Below are 16,578 nucleotides of genomic sequence, written 5' to 3' on the forward strand. Positions count from 1 at the left end.
GGTGGACCTGCCCTGGGAGCGGAGGCCGCCCGGGACCGTCCTGGGCACAGGCGGCCTGGGGTAGAATAACGGGCGAGGCCTGGGCCTTTGGGAGCTTGTTGGCCTGTCCCCCGGAGATCAAAAGCTTTTGACTAGTGTCTTTTTAGTCTTTTGAGGAATGTCCCTACTGTTTGCCACAGTGGCTGCACCAAACTCCTTTCCCACCAGCGGTGTAGGCGGCTTCCTTTTCTCCGCAGCCTCTCCAGCATTTCTCCCTTGTGGACTTTTGAATGAAGGCCTTTCTGACTGGTGTGAGGTGATACCTCATTGTAGTTTGGACTTGCATGTCTCTGATAATGAGTGATACTGAGGATTTTTTTCATATGCCTGTTGATCATTTGTATGTCTTCTTTGGAGGAAGGCGTGTTTAGTTCTGACCATTTCTGGATTGGGTTGGTTTTTGGTTATTCAGTTGTATGAGTTGTTAATATATTCTTGAGATTAACCCCTTGTCAGTCTCATCTTTTGCGAATATTTTCTCCCCTCTCATACGTTGTCCTTTTGTGTTGCTTATGGTTTCCTTTGCTGTGCAGAAAGCTGATAAATTCAGTTTGGTCCCATTTGTTTGTGTATTTGTGCCTTCATGTCTGTTTGCTGGGGTACACTGCCCGAGGAGAGCGTTGCTGACGTGTGTGTCAGATGTTTTGCCTTTGTGTTCTTCTGAGAGGCGTGTAGTGTCTCGTCTTATGTTTAAGTCCTTAAGCGATTTTGAATGTATTTTTATGCACGGTGTGAGGGAGTCTCCTAACTTCATTGATTTCCATGCAGCTGTCCAGTTTCCCCTGCGTCATTTGCTAAAGAGACTGTCTTTCCTCCACTGTATGTTGTTCCTGCCTCCTTTGTCGAAGATTAATTGACCAGAAGTTTGTGGGGTTTCTCTCTGGACTCTATTCTGTTTCCTTGATCCGTGCGTCTGTTTTTATTTTCCCCTCCTTTTCCAGTTTTGCTAGGTAAAATTATTACAGTTCGACCGCACATACACGTTATATTGCACGTAGATACGTATATACAGTGTACTGCACTTTTTTTTAGTTTCCGTAAATGTACTACTTACCATTTCTAGGAAGAGATTAGGTTTTTAAACTTAGATAGTTATCGAGGGACTAAAGCCAACTACAAAATGAGAATCAACAGAACGCGGTAATACGACCATAAAGGACAGTCAGATGTGCTTACACACATTGAAGAAATCAAAATGAAAATTAGTCCATTTGTGACCTTATTATTACTGTTACTATTTTTTTGATTCCTCATAGAAATGATACCATGTGGCATTTTTCTTCCTCTCTCCGGCCCACTTCACTTAGAATGACAATCTTCAGGTCCATCCGTGTTGCTGTAAGTGGCATTATTTTATTCTTGTTTTATGGCTGAGTGCTGTTCCATTGTATAGATGTACTACATCTTCTTTATCTAGGCATCTGTTGATGGACATCTGTGTTGTTTCCATGTCTTGGCTGTCGTAAAGAGTGCTGGTGTGAACACTGGGGTGCACTGTCTTTTTGCATTTTCTGTTTCTCCGGATGTTCCCCGGAGTGGGATTGCTGGATCACATGGTAGGTTTATTTTCATGTTTTTGAGGAACCTGCATACTGTCCTCCATCGTGGCTGCACCAGTCTACCCTCCCACCCACACTGCTGGAGGGTTCCCTTTTCTCCACACCCTCTTCAGCATCTGTCACTTGTAGACGTCTCAGTGATGGCCATCCTGGCTGGTGTAAGGCGATATCGCATTGTGGTTTTGATCTGCATTTCTCTGACAATGAGTGATGCTGAGCATTTTCTTCATGTGCCCTATTGGCCATTTGAATGTCTTCTGTGGAGAATGGTTTGTTTAGGTCTTCTGCCCATTTTTGGATTGGGTTGTTTGTTTTTTTCTTATTAAGTCGTATGAGCTGCTTATGTATTCTGGAGATCAAGCCTTTGTCAGTTTCATCTTTGGCAAAAATTTTCTCCCATTCCGTAGGTGGTTGTTGTGTTTTGATTATGGTTTCCTTTGCTGTGCAAAAGCATGTAAGTTTAATTAGGTCCCATTTGCTTATTCTTGCTTTTCTTTCTATTGCTTGGGTAGACTGCCCTAGGTGTCCTGAGTATTCTGATGGAAACTGCCCAGGTAGTGGCTCAGAGGAAAGGACGACAGGTGGAGGAGGGGGCGATGACCTCAGCTAGAGCCCTGGCAGCTTATTGACAGTAGCTCTTCTTAGTGAAGGAGAGTGTGGCTCCCCTGCAAGGGTCTCAAGGGGAGGGGGGATGTGTTGTGGAGACGCCTGGCTCTCCCAGAGCCCCAGCTGCTAGCGGGGCCTGTGGCTGGATTCACGGGGCTGGGTGCTGCCGGGCAGTTGTGCTGTTTCTGTCTGGGAACACAGGGCTTTGCCTGTATGTCATCCCCCAGTCTGACTAAATTGCCAGGCTCTTAGTTTAACTTTCCTGTGACTTTGGCTGGTCCTGGCTCTACCTGGCTGAGAGGTCTGAGGCCCACCCCACTTGACCATTCAGTCCCTGGGTTGTAGGAACGTTCTCGATGTGGATAATCCAGTGGTTTAGCCCGGGCCAGGTGGGCCCCCTCAGTTCATTCCAAGGCTGGGATGGAGGTGGGGAGGGGTACCACAGGCAGGGAGGCAGCTGCTCTCAGAGCTCCTGTGATCTTCAGTCAGTGAAGCTGGTCACCCTGACTGACCCCACCCTCCTGCAGGCCCTGCCAGTGCCCGGGTTCTGACCGTGTTTTCGTTGTCAGCATTGTGCGGGCTCCATCCACTCAGTCTCCAGCTCCACCCTGGCCTTCGAGGTTCCCATCACCATGACCATTGCAGCAGCTGCTACATTCACTCTATATCTGGTCTTCCCTTCCCATTTCATCTTGTCTCCTCTTAAGTATTAACTTTTTTTAAAAAAACTTACTGGCTTCCTACTGCCAAGCCTTCAACAGGTGTTCTCTAATTCGTCATACTGTGGTCGGCTCACAAGGCCATCCAGCCTGGGACTGTTCACTGCCTCGATTCCCCACCATCAGGCCAGGGTAACCCTCCTCTGTCACCACCTTCCAGGATGCACGCAGTGCAGGCACTTCCGTCTACGCTCCCGCTCCTTCCCCCACACCTGGCGGCTCACCAGGCCCTGAGGAAGGCTGACTTCAGACCCTGTCGGCCCCTCTCTTCCAGACAACTCCGTTAGTGTTGGTTCTCCAGTTAGACTGTTGGACTGTTGGAAGCACCCCTCTGTCAGGCTGTCTCCAACCTGTATGCAACCAAACACATACCACAATTTGGGAAATTTAATATTCAGTGATTAATGGCTGATTTATGATCCTTTGGCTTTGGATTTTTTTTTCTTTCAAACTTTTAATTGCATTTTTTAAAGAACATTCCATAGAAGCCCTCGGACTGTGATGCTTGAATATGTGTTAGAGGCAAAGCCAAGTGAGAGGTTTCAGTCCTGATCCCGTTAAAGACGTGCCCATTCTCTCTCTGCTTTTGTTTTGGCCTCTTTTTTAAGCACCATCTTACTTACTGTTGTTTCCCCCCGAAGTACCTTCCATGGAGAAGTGCTGGAGTCAATGATGGGGTAAATCTCCCTTCTGGGTGGAGTGTGTCACAAGTGGTCATCTCACCCCTGTTTGCCCTCTAGCTACACGTTTATATTGGTGCCTATTTTGAAGTGACTTTTATTACTTGCTGACGATTAAGGTTATTAGCCTAGAACCCTAGAAAATCTTTGGTTGGACAAAAATGTTTTGCCTGCTCAGTTTCTTTCTACTCTTCCAAGTGTCTGCCACCCCCTCCAGTGGTGCGTTTCTTTCAGGGTCCTGCCTACCCACCTGTCTGTTCTGTCAGACTTCCCTGCAGACACAGCGCCCCCAAACACAGCGAAGAGGAAGGGCCTTGGGGTGAGCTAGCAGCTGTCCCTTGTTTTCGGGGCGTATAGGAGATCTGTGTTGCTTTGGCTTTCTCCAAAGAAGTTGAAATAGACCCAGAAAAGCTTTGCCAACTGCTGTAGGAGCAAAACCAAATCAACTTTGGTTTTTCCTTCTCAGTACAAATATTTTTCTACCAGTCGTGACTGGCTTTCATTCACAGACGGTTTACACAATTATTATTGTAATAATTCAGTAATTCCTCAGACAGGTACTCTTGGGGGAAAAAGAGGAAAACTGCTTAGAAATAAGATGTGGTAGAAGACATAATGTGGTACATAAAAATGAGAAATTTTACCATCCACAGCTCTGTGTCCCCCACAGTAGACCAAAGGGAAATGGCTGGATGGTGGGATGGCATCATTTTATTTTTTTAATGGAAATATATGGACTCAATGTTTTAGAAATGGAAAGATAATTATCAGGGAAACATATGTGGGATAAAAACTTAATTATTAGAAAAAATAGAATTTTAAACTTTATCAATCTAGCAAAGAAGCAATGAATAAAAATAAATGCAGTGACAATTAGTGTAATTAAGAGAAAACAGATATGATGGAAGTAAACCAAATATAGTCTTATCACAGTAGAAGTGAATTTATTGAGATCACTTTTCAAATGACAGACTTAGATTGGTTAAAAAACCAAAAATCCAATTTTAAGCTATTTGTTGGGAACACAGCTAAAACCAAATGAAAACAACTAAAAACATTGAAGGTGAAGAAATGGACAAGGACATGCCAAGCATGAGCAAATAACAGGAAAGCAGAAGTGGGGATATTAACATTAGCTTAAATGGAACCCGAGACCAAAATTATTAAATAAGAAAAAAAGATACTTTTATAGATAAAGAGTACAATTCACAAGGACACTATTACACACATATCCTTTGTACACTGGCCACCATAGCTATGGAAATTTTAAGGCAAAAAATAAAAAGAACTACAGGAAAATATGATTAATCTATAACCATATTAGGGGATTTTAATTTTTTTTCATAATTTGACAAAGTAAACAATGATATACGGTGGTAATAATATAGTGCTTTTCTACTCTGTAAACAGAAAATGCACATTTTTCTCTTGTGTCTACAGAACGTTTATTAAAAAGTTATTTCTGTAGTCATAGGCAAAAACTTGATACATTTGGGAGTGGAGGAAAGATATTTTACTCATCCCATATTTTGATCCTAGTGTGATAAAGTAATGTGCAATGAATAATACATTAATAATTAAAATATAAATACTTAAACTTAAGAAACCCTCTTTTAGATGATTCCTGGGTCAAATTGAAAATCAAATCCAAAATGACAAATTATTTGGAAATTAACAGAATACTTACATCTAAATTTATGGGGAAATAATATATTCAGAAATACTTTATAGCCTGTTACTTCAATACTGTATTTTAAAATAATGAAAATAAACTAAGTATTGCATCTAAGAAAAAAATAAAATTTCTATCAGCAGGCATTAAGGAGATCAACACACAACTGCATGTCTTGTCTTCTATATTCTAATCTTACGGTTACCAGGGAAAGGAGGTGGGAAGGGATAAATTTGGGATTTGCAAATATTAACCATTATGTGTAAAAACATTGAAAAAATTTCATATGTATAGCACAGGCAACTACGTTCAATCTTACAATAACCTTTAAAGAAAATGAATACAAAAATGCATATATGTATGTATAAGTATGACTAGGACATTGTGCTGTACACCAGAAGTTGACACGTTGTAACTGACTACTTCAATTAAAAAAAGTCTGAGAATAGCTTCTTTAAAACACTGCAGCTCAGAAATAATTTGTTCGAATAGTTTTAAATACAAAAAGACAAGCATCTTTATGGAATCATACTGTCAAAGAAATTGTCACTTTTTTCTTATCTACATAAAAAATAAACACGTGGCAGCAAGTGTGTTAGGTCAACTGGCTGATTGTCTTTATGTGTAAAAACCAAACCGAACAAAAAACCCAACCGTCTGCTTCTACCGGAGGTGAGTGGAAACCTAACGGGCTCTGGTTCCCGCTGCAGGTGCAGCGGGGAGAGCGGACTAACCCAGGCGGGCGCTGGCTGTGGCGCGCACGCGCGCACGCGGGGCTGGGGGCGGGGCGGCGGCGGCGGGCTCGCGCCCGGGCTCTCCCGGCGCCGCGCCGGCGTTTGGGGCTTTCAGCAGATCGGGCGGCGGCGGCGGCGGCGGCTTAGGCGCTGAGGCGCTGAGGCGCTGAGGCGCGGCGTGTGAGGTCCCAGACGCGTCTGCGGCTCCTCCGGGCTCCTGCCCGGAGCTGAGAAGGGAACGACGGCAGCCTTGAGACTGCCGAGCACACCCCCAGCTGCTTCCCACACCGCCCGCCCTTCCTTTCTAGCTGCGGGTGCGGGGGGGCCCCGAGCGGAGGCGCCCCGTCGGTGGAGCGGAGCCCCGCGCTCCAGCCTCGCTCCGCCGCAGCCCGCGGGGGCCCACAGAGCCCCGCGCCCGCCCTTCCTCTGGCCTCTGCGTCCGCCGGTCGGAGCGGCGTCGGTCCGGGAGGTCTCTGGGCGGCGGCGGCGGCGGCGGCCGCTTGTCCGGCTCCACCGTGTCCGCGGGCGGAGGATCCGGGTCTCCGCGGAGGACGTCCGAGCTGGAGCTCGTGGGGGAGCAGAGCGGTGAGTGCGGCGCCCCTCTCCTGGCCCCCGGCCGCGGCCGCCCGGCTGCGCCGCGCGTGCGGCCCCGCCGTCCGCGGAGCCTCCCTGCTGGCCTCGCGCCCGCGCTCCGCCCCACCCCCGGCCCTTGTCCGTGCTCGCCGCCCCGTCTCAGCCCCCGGGTCCTCCGGGCGCCCCGGTGCGTCGGGCTGATGTGACCCTTCCGTCCCCGACGCCGCCCGCTCCCGTCGACCTGCCCTCCCGGTCCTCACCCCGCCCGTCCATCCCTTTCCTCCCCGTCTCCGGCGTCTCCCCGACCCCGGCGCCCTTCTTGGAGCCGCACCCTTGTTCCCGCTCCGCTTCCGGTGCGTCAGCTCTGCGAGGCCACCGGGAAGCCCCACTTGGGGGACCGGCCCCCTTCAGAGTGGCGCGGGGAGGGTGGGATCCAGGCGTCGCTTTCCCCTGAGGCTGGGCCCGGACAAGTGCGGGCCTTACGGAAGGCGGGAAGTGGGGTCCTGGGACATTCTCGGATGGTTTTCCCCTGGGTAGGGGCTTGCTCTGGGTTCCAGGGGATATATTTTCAGAGGTGACTGGAGGACGGAGCGGTCGGGGAGTGAGGGAGTGGCGGCGGCAGTGGCGATTTGTGGCCCTTGGGTTAGGCTGCGGCTTGTTGGAAAACCTGGTTTTCTTGTCTTGACTTTCATCCCCGACAGTTCGTTTGGCAGTGTTGAAGGTTTTCCAGTCTCTGCCAGATACTGTATCGTGATGCTTTGACTTGGAATTTTTCACATGTCACCTCATTTTTCTCTTTCCAACATGAAGCTGTGTCTATGATTCTCCTCGCGGTGCAGACGGCAGGGATTACTGGGGAAATGGGAATTACTCCGTTTCTTGACTTTTCCAGTGATACAGTTAGGATTCCTGAGAGAAAAGGCAGAACGAACATCTTTGTTTTGTAGGATTTCCTTTGGAATTAGGGAGTATTAGAGGAGGAATTGATTTATCATTTATTTATCTAAATTAGATTTAAATGTTGTGCCATTTTGGCTAAATGATTCTTTTTGGTTAATATTTCATAGTATCTGATGAGTGAAGTTTTTATGCCATTTCTCTCTCAGGCTTCTGCTGTTGCTGTATTCTATATGAGGTCTAACATTCTAATTTTGTGATGGCTGTCTCTAAATATTTCTTGTGATAGTTGTGCTTTTATGCTGTATTAAGCAAACTTCACACTGTATAATTTAGAGATGATCATCCTCTGTTGTTTTTCTCACACTTTTCCTGTCCTTAAAGTTGAGACATTGAGGTATTAGTTCTTCCAGAGTCATCAGACACTGAGTTGCCTGCTAGGTGTTTTAGGTTAGGTTGTAAGACATTTATTTCTTTTGACTGGAAAGAAGGTAGCTAATAGAAATCCAGAGCTTTTATTACCACCTTGAACTAATTTATATGGCTTTAAAAGTAGGTTAATAGTAGTTGCAAAATCGCTTCCAGTTAGACCTGAGAAATCATTTTTCTCCATTCATACATAATTTTTCCTCCCTGCCTTTTAACCAAGTCTCCTCTTTGCCTATTTTTCCAGAAGTAAATATGAACTTGTTTTTTCAGTAACTTAGTAAGATTTATAAAGTGGATCCTTGTTCAGATATTTTATGACAACTTCAAGACATTGCCATACATAAGATACAGCCTTTTGGTCATTATTGTTAAGTATGGTTTGAAGTGCTTGTTGTGTCGTCTAGGGATGTTACTGCCTGCCTTATGTTGTGATGCAGAGCTGTTTAGTGTGCATGAAAAATCCATTAATCTCTGTCCTAGGAAGATTTTAGTATGAATACACGATTACTTAAGTATTTGCATGTTTCCTTTGAATGTCTTCAGTATTTATGTTCTAATTCACATTGCATAGTTTTATGGCTTTTCATTTCTTTAAGTCTTTACTAACTTCCCCCGCTTCCACTGTAATTCCTGAAACCATCTTAGTGGTTTTTTTTTTTTAAGATTTGATTTTTTCAGAACGGTCTTAGATTTACAGAAAAATTAAGATCATGCAGAGGGTTCCCATGTATCTTCACCGTGTTCCCTTGTTATTACCATCTTACGTTAGTATGGTACTTTAAACTGATATTGATACATTACTAACTATAATATGGCCTATAGTTTATTCAGATTTCTTTAGTTTTTATCTTTTCTTATTTCACCATTCAGTTAGGTATACCACATTACGTTTAGTTGTTGTATCTACTTAGATGCCTCTTAGATTTTTTTTTTTTTTGGTAATGCATTTATATGCTTTTGAACTCTGGAGCTGTGAGGTTAATTATCTTTTGAGGCCACTCTATTGCTAAGTGATGCCATCCAGTAGCTTTGACAATGAAAGATCGATCTGTTTTCACAATGTCTGTAGCTTTCTTGTGCATGAGCAAAGGTCTGTTGTAGGATCCATGTCATCTTGATGTAACTCTTCGTGAATTTTTTTACTTTTAGGTTTTAGAATCTTATAATTTAACTTTCAGAGACTAACCTGTGGCAGAGCCTTTCTGTCTCCTTCATAGCATTTACCATATTTATATCTTTTTTTGTGTGTGTGTGTTTGTCTGTTTCCCATTGCAGAGTGCAAGTCCCTGGAATATTAAAAACTACTATTTATTTGTTCATTGTATCCCCAGTGCCTAGAATAGTGCCAGGCTTTTAGTAGCTACCCAGGAAAGTTGGTAAAGAATGATAGTTGAATCTAATAGTAACCAAAGCTAGTAGTCCTCTTGGTTATGATGAAGTCAGCATTTTTTCCTTATGTAATTAAATGTTTAACAATAATACTTAGAGGGAGGATATAACTAAGTTTGTTTGTTTTTTAACAGAGGTACTGGGGATTGGACCCAAGACCTCGTGCATGCTAGGCAGGTGCTCACTCTACCCCTGAGCTATATCCTCCCCCAACAATAACATTTTGTATTATTTGATTGTAACAGGGATACTCCAGATGCTCAGAGGACAGGGAATCCAATAATTTTTTACCCCGTCAAAAAAATAGAATACAACTGACCAGAATCTTACACTTTTTTTTTGAGTTGAACAAAATTAGTTTTGTTTTGTTAAAGCTATTGTTAAATTATTTGCTTTTAGCATAGCACCTAAAGTATGTCAAATGATTGTTGAAGCTGTGTTCATGGAACAGATTTAAAGTTATATAGACCATTATATTTCAGTGATACACATGGCTTAATAGAGGAGTGTTGAAATTCCAAAAGAAAATGAGTCAATCAATCAATCAACCCTTGGGGAACTGAATTCTATCCAAGGCAAAGTATGCTATTACACTCATTCACTAATCACTAGTAAAAAATTACAGAAGATTTCAAAATATTGAATCTGATCATTTTATTATTTTTCTGTTATTTCTGACTTTTTAAAATTGAAGTATAGCAGTTACAATGTGTCAGTTTCTGGTGTACAGCACAATGTTTTAGTTACGCATATACATACATATATTTGTTTTCATATTCTTCTTTGTTAAATGTTATTACAAGGTATTGAATATAGTTTCCTGTGCTATACAGAATTTTTTACATCTATTTTTATATATAGTGGCTAACATTTGCAAATCTCAAACTCCCAAATATATCCCTTCCCACCCCTTTTCCCCCAGTAACCATAGGTCTTTTTTTACTCTTTCTGTTTTGTAGATGAGTTCATTAGTGTACTCTTTTTTTCTTTTTATAGATTCCACATATGAGTGATATTCATAAGGCATTTTTCTTTCTCTTTCTGGGTTACTTTAATAGTCTCCAGGTACATCCATGTTGCAACAAATGGCATTTTATTTTTATGGCTGAGTAGTATTCCATTGTAAAAATGTACCACAATTTCTTCATCTAGTCATCTGTTGATGGATTATTAGGTTGTTTCTATGTCTTGGCTATTGTAAATAGTGCTGCTGTGAACATTGGAGTGCACGTATATTTTTGACTTAGAGTTCTCTCTGGATATATGTCTAGGAGTGGGATTGCTGGAGCATATGCTAAGTCTATTTTTAGTTTTTTGAGGACTCTCCATACTGTTTTCCATAATGGCTGCATCAAAATACATTCCCACCAGCAGCATAGCACGGTTCCCTTTTCTCCTCTCTAGGATTTGTTGCTCACGGACTTTTTGATGAAGGCCATCCTGACTGGTGTGAGGTATAGTTTTGATGTGCATTTCTCCGATAATTAGTGATACTGAGCATTTTTTCATGTGCCTGTTGGCCAGTTACATGTCTTCAGTGGAGAATTGCTTGTTTAGGTTTTCTGCCCATTTTTGGATTGGGTTATAATTCTGTGTCCAACTACATTATCAAGTAAGAAATGGAATGGCTCAGAAATGTTGCCTTCAACGAACTCTTTTCAGGAAGTTACTTTAAGAGAGAACATATTTAACAAACCAATAAAATAAGCCACAAAATAGGAAGATGTAAGATTCAGGAAAAACTTATAATCCCAGAGAGTAGTGAAGAGAGAAGTTCCAAAAGGAAGAACACCAGGAGCAAGGTCTCAAGGGGGAAAAAAGGATCTTAATAGAGTAGATTAATGTGATGGAAAATGGGGGGAGAAAATCAAGACTATAATAATGTAAAAGTGTGCAGTGAAGGGAAGGAAATTTAAAAACTCTAGGGAAAAGAAAAAACTGGATAAAAAAGGAAGTGTAACCACTGTAGAAGCCAGCAGTGAAGCAGAAGCCATATCTTTCACCCTCTGAAGCTCGGTGCAGGATGCTAGGCAGGTGGGCCACTCGCCTAGACTGTCACTGATGTGCTAGCTGACTTGGTGGGCGTAGGGCAGCAACGGGGCCCATAGCTCCTCCAGTCTTCAGAGGATCTCCTCCTGGAGCTCTTTTGAATCCCGGGCCCAGTGCATGTGCAGTCAGCTTCTCCTGCGTGACATCCCATGATGTCAGCATTGGAAGTGGTAACAGAAGCATGGGTTCTGCTTCACCCTCACCTCTCCGTGTTCTGGTGCACAGGCAGCTTTCTCCTCTGGCTGTCTAGAGTGACTTAGGCTTCGCACTGACACAGAGGCCGTGGCTACTCCACCAGCTCCCACAGTTGCGCAGGATCTGTCTCCTCGTGGTTCTGCTTTTCTCATTGAATCACACCCTAAAGTCATGTCAGAAAGGACGTGGGAACAGTATGGGGTTCTTATGCCAAAGGCCATTCAGTTTTCTTGGCAGGAACACTATATACTTTTTGTATCAAAATTCATGAAATTTATTCCAAAGAGTTTCTAAGATGCTCCCTTAAAGACTACTCATTAAACCTATCATTTTTGTTTGTTTTCTTCTTAAAGTATGTATATTCATTGTGGAAAACTTGGCAGAGCCAGGTAATTATCCAGATACCAATAACATTTTGGTGAGCACCCTTCAAGCCTTTCTTCAATGTATGTTGTCTATAATGTATATATACACATAAGCACACTTTATTTTTTTACAAAAATGGAATCACATTTAAATTGTTTTGTAAAAGACTCCTCCAAAGAGCAAGCACATCAAGAATATTTATGTCTAGATAATTAAATAGCCCTAATTCAAGAACATACTTTTTAATTACTTCACAGTGTTCTTTTACTTAGGTGTACCATAACTTATTTAACCCCATTTCTTATTGTTGCTCTCAGACAAATTTCAGTTTTTCTTAATTAATTAAAAAAAAACCCCAACTCTGAGAAGAACATTTTTTAATTAATCCTTTCAACCAGTTTTGTTGAGTAGCTTCTCTGTTCCTGGCAGGTCATAGTGTCGTCTCTGTGCAAATTCTAAATTCTAAACATAGCTAAACTTTTGTGTGGTTAAGTTTTCCATGTGTGTTGTGACAAGGAAAGCATAAACAAAGAGGTTGCATCAATTTAAAATCTACCTAGATTGAATTGTATAAAAGGAATAGGATTTTGTAAACCTTTCTAGAAGTCTCTTTGGAATGCAGCATTATCAGCCATCTTTGGGAGTCCCTCTTATATTTGCCTTCGTCTAGAATATGCCTGGATTTACCAATCCATCTTATGAAGTAAAACTTCAAGTCCAACTTCTGTTCTCATCAGAGTGCCCCCCAAATCGCCTCTAGACCCTCTGCGGCCCACTGTACACGGAAACAAAGCAGAACTTCAGTCCCTCCTCCAGACCTGCTGGATCCGCATCTGCATTTCACTGATTCTCATGCACACAACACAGAGCTTGAGAAGCGCTGATTTAGCCCCTGACACAGCCCACGCTGGACCTTGAACAACAGCGGTGAGGAGGCCAGGCCAGCAGTAACAGCTGTGTCAGGGACAGGGTCTGTACCAAGGTCCTGTGCCCACTCCTGCTCTTTGACTTTACCCGAGCCCTGCCTACACAGGAAGGCGGCCACTAAAATAGGTGCGTGCAGGAGACAGGAGGACACAGGGACCCCTGCAGGCTGCTCAGCAGGGTGAGGAAGGGTGGCACAGGAAAGGAAGGAAGGCAGTTCCTGGACGCCAAAACCACAGCGTGTCTAGGTGCTGCTTCCCCCCCATTTAGTCCGTAGCTCTGCCACTGAGACGACTCTTTGCTGACCTCTTTCCCTTTTGCATTTTGCCCCGTATCAAAATGTCACCTTCTAAACCTTTTCTCCATGAAAATTAGAAATGTTACGTTGTCAGGGACTGAATGTGCCTGGTTTCTGACAGTTTTTGGCAGTTCCCGGCTTTTATGGTGTAGTCCTGGTGGAACCTGAGTCATCTAAAGATGGTGACAGTGCCAAGGAGCTGAAAAGGAGCTGCACACAAGCCAGACTGCAGGAGCTGGGGCCAGCCACTGCCGGGCACCCTGGGCCACTGGCCCTCCTGGGGACAGGAGAGCCACGCTGGTCCTAACAGGGTTGATACAAATTGCTCCAAGCCTTGCAGTGCTGATGAATTCTTCCTGTAGCAGATGTGCTTAGAGACAGCTCAGAGTATGGAGTGTCTTCCCCCATAGTTGTTTCTCAGAGATCCAAGGGGCGACACCTGACTTCCACGTGTGCCAGAATTCTTTTCTCCCTTTTCTTTTTAAAGCTGAGAAACCACATTTTCTTGGATATAGACCTTACTTTTGTTTCAAGGAAAAAAGTGGTTTTTGTGCCTATTCATATACATTAAACAACTACCTGTGTGTGTGAGTGAGCGTGTACGCACACTCACCTTTTCTCTAAAATTCTTACTCATAGTCTGGAGGACAATGACTGATTTTTTTCCACCTCACATAACTGCTATGAATTTCTCCACTCAAGGATGGGCCTGTTTGTACACACTGGGCACCGCTGGTGGAGCGTTAATGTGAACAGCCCCAGAAGCTCCGTGGGCCAGGGCGCCGTGTGTTCTCCTCAGGGAGCAGGGATGCTGGGGCCAGAGCCAGGTTGGGCTGACCACACTCGGCCTGCCCCGGGTTTGAGATGTTTGCCAGGGCAGCAAGGAGCACCATTATGATGGGCTGGGAGGGATGGAGCTACCAAATTCCAGCTCAATTTAGATCCTTCCCTCTGCTGGGTTCTGGGGCGTGCCCAGTGCAGATTGCTAAACTCCAGAGTTGGGGGAAATTTCAGAGGAGGTTGGAGGCCACGTCCCTTAGTGCCTGCAAATTTCCTCGGGAGCCCACAGTCCCTGGGCACAGGCTGCCGAGATGCCGGGCCCCTGGATGGTGACCTCTGCCCCACCTCTTCTGCTTATGGAGCTCAGAGCTGGCCGCCGCCCTCGGGTAGGAGCACATGGGGTTGGGGGCACAGGAGGTGATCCCTAGCCAGACCCTGGCCAGGAGGTTTGATCGTCTGTCTCTTGATCTCGGTGTCCCATGGGACAGTTACTTTCTCCACCCAGGAGGTTGCTGAAAGGTCTCTGCCCATAACTGCTTTCTAAAGACGGTTGTTATACTTTTAGTCCATGTTGCCTCTGCATTTTTCTCAACTTCTTCCTCCCGAATAATGTGCCTTTTTCTTTGGAAGACTTTTTTCCCCCCTAAACGAGATATCCCGACTTTGGCATTGGCAAGGTGCGGCCGAGGGTTCAGGTACAGACTTTGTAGGAAGGTAACTCGCGAGACACCCAAGTAATAGAAAGCCCCTGCATCCCCCCTGGCCCCCCACCTCCGCAAAGGCTTTTGCTCTTGAGCCCTGACCCCTAGCTCTGGCAGAGAAAGTGCTGTTTTAGCAGTTCTTATGCTCCGTGCCTGGTAAAGTCACCAAGGATAGTTGAATTTCAGATGGTATACTTTAATCAGTGGTGTTGGTTAAATGGTGTTTTCTTGAGTAGATGCCAAAGCATGAAGATTTGAATAAGAAACAGGCAAAATGTGTGTGCGCGTTTAAGCCAAGAAAAAAAAAGTCACACTGGGATGAGATCTTCTGTAAAGGAGTTTAGAGGCTTAATATTTGGCAGTAACTTCTGCGTGTCCCAGGGTAAGCTGTCCTGTGCTGTTTGTAGTTTATAAAACGGAAATTATAACACAGGCCATCCTCTAGTGGTGCGTGAATTACTACATTAAAATTGATTATGAGAATGTACAGCATGATAAATACAACTAACACAGCTGTATGTCATATATAAAAGTTAAGAGTAAATCCTTAGAGTTTTGATCATAAGGAAAAACTACTTTTTCTATTTCTTTGATTTTGTATCTAAATGAGATTATGGATATTCGTTAAACTTAGGATAATCATGATATTATGTAAGTCATATCCTTCTCTGTACACTTTAAACTTACATGGTGCTGTATGTCAATTACATCAATAAAGCTGGATAAAAATTGATTATGGGTGTTACTGTCATAATAGCGTGTCAGTGCCGTTGCTAAGTGGAGCAGTGGGGCAACAGTAATTGGAATGGTTGCAGTTGGCACAGTACAGGGAGACTGTCCCACTGTCTATGAAAGCTGAGGATCTTGAAAGAACAGAGATGTGTGGCTAAGAAACTTTGTTTTCCCCTCCTTTAGGCCCAAGTTTCTGGTGACAGCTCCAGGGATCGTCAGGCCTGGAAGAAATGTGACTATTGGGGTGGAGCTTCTGGAACACAGCCCCTCACAGGTCACTGTGAAGGTGGAGCTGGTCAAGATGTCAGCCAGCCTCACCGTCTCTGTGCTGGAAGCAGAAGGAGTCTTTGAAAAAGGTAAGATAAACAGCAGTCTGGCCCTTCTGCAGTAGTAACTGGAGTATGTTGATAAAGCTGTGTGCTAGGAGAGTTAATGGAGAAGCCCTGCATTTTCAGTAGCTTACATGATACACTTTTTTTTTTCATATGAGAAGGGCTTTATTTATCTACCTCAGAATTCTTAAAAGAGAAAGTTGGTAAACAGTAACATCTTGATTAATTGCGCTCTTCATTTTTTCTAGTTTATTTTTCTTTTCCTGCATTTTTAAGAGATGGCACCTTAGAACCAAAAAACTTACTTCCTTAACTAAAAAAAAATTCTTCACACGGTAAACATCAACCACTTAAGTTACTTTGAAAGAACTTTGGACAAGCAAACAGAACCCACTTACTTCCCACTTCATAATACACTTCTAATCCTCACGCATGTGAGTCCAAAATGGTGTTCCTGAGATGCTCTTCCAGGTGGAGATGCTGAGACCCAGGTTTCTTCCATTTTGTGGCTCCATCATCATTAATACATGGTTTCCAAGTCTGCAGTGGAAGAGCATGGGATTTCTCCCCTGGGAGTTTTTAATAGGGCAGGCCTGGATGTGGTCATATCACTCCTTTTCTGATGGCCACATTTAGCTGCACAGGAGGCTGGGAACATGGACCAGTGTGTGCCCAGAAGAGGAGATGGGTGTCATTATCAGTCTGACACAAAACCATATTTATGTGTGGTTTATACAAACCATGTATAACCATATTTCTTTATTGAGTGCAGAGGATTTTACTAAGTAGTCCTGTGGGAAGGAAAAGATGAGCTGTAGTTAAAAATCTAGTTTTATGGAATTTATTTTTAGTTTTTTAAGTAGCAGGAAAAAGGACAGATAACGTAAAAGTGGGAACCATTTGT

The 16,578-nt window shown here is 43.8% G+C and overlaps 1 protein-coding gene across 1 annotated transcript in view; it reads left to right on the top strand.

Annotated features, from left to right (window-relative positions):
* The window catches only part of LOC141578982 (uncharacterized), an 81,164-nt gene that overhangs the window by 1,350 nt on the left and 63,236 nt on the right, over window positions 1-16,578 (top strand). The window contains exons 2-3 of the mRNA XM_074373081.1: window positions 6,398-6,594; window positions 15,526-15,698. Coding sequence (XP_074229182.1) covers window positions 6,398-6,594; window positions 15,526-15,698 — 370 coding nt within the window. The remainder of the gene's footprint in view (window positions 1-6,397; window positions 6,595-15,525; window positions 15,699-16,578) is intronic.

Source organism: Camelus bactrianus, chromosome 1 (assembly GCF_048773025.1).
Source record: "Camelus bactrianus isolate YW-2024 breed Bactrian camel chromosome 1, ASM4877302v1, whole genome shotgun sequence".
Taxonomy (NCBI): domain Eukaryota; kingdom Metazoa; phylum Chordata; class Mammalia; order Artiodactyla; family Camelidae; genus Camelus; species Camelus bactrianus.